Raw genomic sequence first — 2,606 nt, forward strand, 5'->3', positions numbered from 1 at the left:
AGATCACCCTCCCTGCCCACATCCAATTCCCCAGCTGCCTGGGCCCCCATGCTGGCCTTGGCCCCATACAGAAGGACTGGTGGCACCCCCTTATCCACAGCCCTGGATATGACATAAATCTGAGAAAACACTAATCAAATGTGTCAAACACAACAAAGCCTTTCGTGTCTCATTCATTCTGTAATGAAACTCATTAAAGTTGTCTGTTATCATTATTTAGTGGATATTTTCTGTACTATACATATTAATGGTTGCTACCTGTAAACTCTACCAACAGGCCACCTGTGGACAGAACAAAACAATGGTGACTGAGTTATTTCTTGTAGGGTTTGGCAATCTCCAACACATAAAAAATATTATCTTTGTTTTGTTCCTCGTTGTATATTTGACTACAGTAACAGGGAACATGTTAATTATAACCTTGATATCTACCAGTCCAAGACTTCATCCTCCCATGTACTTCTTTATTTGTAACCTATCTGCCTGTGAAATATTTATTACCACCACAATCACACCTAACATTCTGTACATTTTATGGGGGAATGGTGGCTCCATGTCATTCTATGGTTGTATCGTTCAGCACTACCTGGGAGCTTCATCAGGTACAGTAGAGGGTCTTCTTTCAATGGTTATGGCGTACGACAGGCATTTGGCTATTTGTAACCCTCTGAGATACTCTTCCATCATGAATATTAACACTCGCAACCATCTGGTGGCTTGGGCTTGGGCGGTTGGATTTACAGTGATGGTCACGTTAACAATTACGATCTGCCACCTACAGTTCTGTGGTTTGAACATTATTGACCACCTCTTTTGTGATCTGGCTCCACTTCTGCAGCTGTCTTCTTCAGACACATCATTGATAGAGATGGAGGTTCTCTTCATAACCTTGTTTCTGAGCATTGTTCCATTTATCTTGATCATTGTGAGCTATATCTCCATATTTTCCACTATCCTGAGAATTTCCACCAGATCTGGAAGACAGAAAACCTTCTCCACATGCAGTTCACATCTAGCTTCTGTCTCTATGTATTGTGGATCAGTATTTATTACTTATATGGTTCCTTCACAGCAAAATTTGCCAAAGTTAAACAAGGTGCTCTCTCTGTTATACACGGTTGTGATTCCTCTTCTTAATCCCATGATTTATAGCTTACGAAATCAGGAAATGATGGATTGTTTTAGGCATTATTTTAAATTTATTAGTGTACGATAGCCATGTATGTTTTTATATATTTTAGTGAAAGAGAATTCAAGATTTCTTATTAACATAAAGTGTATCTAAACCAAATTATAATAAATTTAGGCTTTCTAGCCTTTTGATGTGGTGCATGAATCCATTTCATCCATGAATTTGATGCAGTGCATAAATCCATTTCATCCATGAATTTGATGCGGTGCCTGAATCCATTTCATCTATGAATTTGATGCGGTGCCTGAATCCATTTCATCCATGAATTTGATGCGGTGCCTGAATCCATTTCATCCATGGATTTGATGCGGTGCCTGAATCCATTTCATCTATGAATTTGATGCGGTGCCTGAATCCATTTCATCCATGAATTTGATGTGGTGCATGAATCCATTTCATCCATGAATTTGATGCGGTGCCTAAATCCATTTCGTCTATGAATTTGATATGGTGCCTGAATCCATTTCATCCATGAATTTGATGAGGTGCCTGAATCCATTTCATCTATGAATTTGATGCGGTGCCTGAATCCATTTCATCCATGAATTTGATGCGGTGCATGAATCCATTTCATCCATAAATTTGATGCGGTGCCTGAATCCATTTCATCCATTAATTTGATGCGGTGCATGAATCCATTTCATCCATGAATTTGATGAGGTGCCTGAATCCATTTCATCCATGAATTTGATATGATGCCTGAATCCATTTCATCTATGAATTTGATGCGGTGCCTGAATCCATTTCATCTATGAATTTGATGAGGTGCCTGAATCCATTTCATCCATGAATTTGATGAGGTGTATGAATCCATTTCATCTATGAATTTGATGTGGTGCCTGAATCCATTTCATCCATGAATTTGATGCGGTGCATAAATCCATTTCATCTATGAATTTGATGCAGTGCATAAATCCATTTCATCCATGAATTTGATGAGGTGCCTGAATCCATTTCATCCATGAATTTGATGAGGTGTATGAATCCATTTCATCTATGAATTTGATGTGGTGCCTGAATCCATTTCATCCATGAATTTGATGCGGTGCCTGAATCCATTTCATCTATGAATTTGATGCGGTGCCTGAATTCATTTCATTCCTGAATTTGATATGGTGCCTGAATCCATTTCATCCATGAATTTGATGCGATGCCTGAATCCATTTCATCTATGAATTTGATGCGGTGCCTGAATCCATTTCATCCATGAATTTGATATGGTACCTGAATCCATTTCATCCATGGATTTGATGCGGTGCCTGAATCCATTTCATCCATTGATTTGATGCGGTGCCTGAATCCATTTCATCCATGAATTTGATGAGGTGTATGAATCCATTTCATCTATGAATTTGATGTGGTGCCTGAATCCATTTCATCCATGAATTTGATGCGGTGCCTGAATCCATTTCAT

General features: G+C 38.8%; 1 protein-coding gene across 1 annotated transcript; it reads left to right on the forward strand.

Annotated features, from left to right (window-relative positions):
* Positions 1–247: 247 nt before the first annotated feature.
* LOC149449630 (olfactory receptor 11L1-like) lies at positions 248–1,216 on the forward strand. Its single transcript, XM_089693000.1, has one exon. It carries the CDS (start codon positions 248–250, stop codon positions 1,214–1,216), a length of 969 nt encoding a protein of 322 aa, XP_089549126.1.
* The last annotated feature ends 1,390 nt before the right edge of the window (positions 1,217–2,606 follow it).

This window comes from Staurois parvus, unplaced genomic scaffold (assembly GCF_062004578.1).
Source record: "Staurois parvus isolate SC_StPar_1 unplaced genomic scaffold, SC_StPar_1.0 ptg000609l, whole genome shotgun sequence".
Lineage (NCBI taxonomy): Eukaryota > Metazoa > Chordata > Amphibia > Anura > Ranidae > Staurois > Staurois parvus.

Coding starts and splice junctions, on each gene's coding strand:
- LOC149449630 (XM_089693000.1), top strand. CDS start 248: ATGGTTGCTACCTGTAAACTCTACCAACAGGCCACCTGTGGACAGAAC.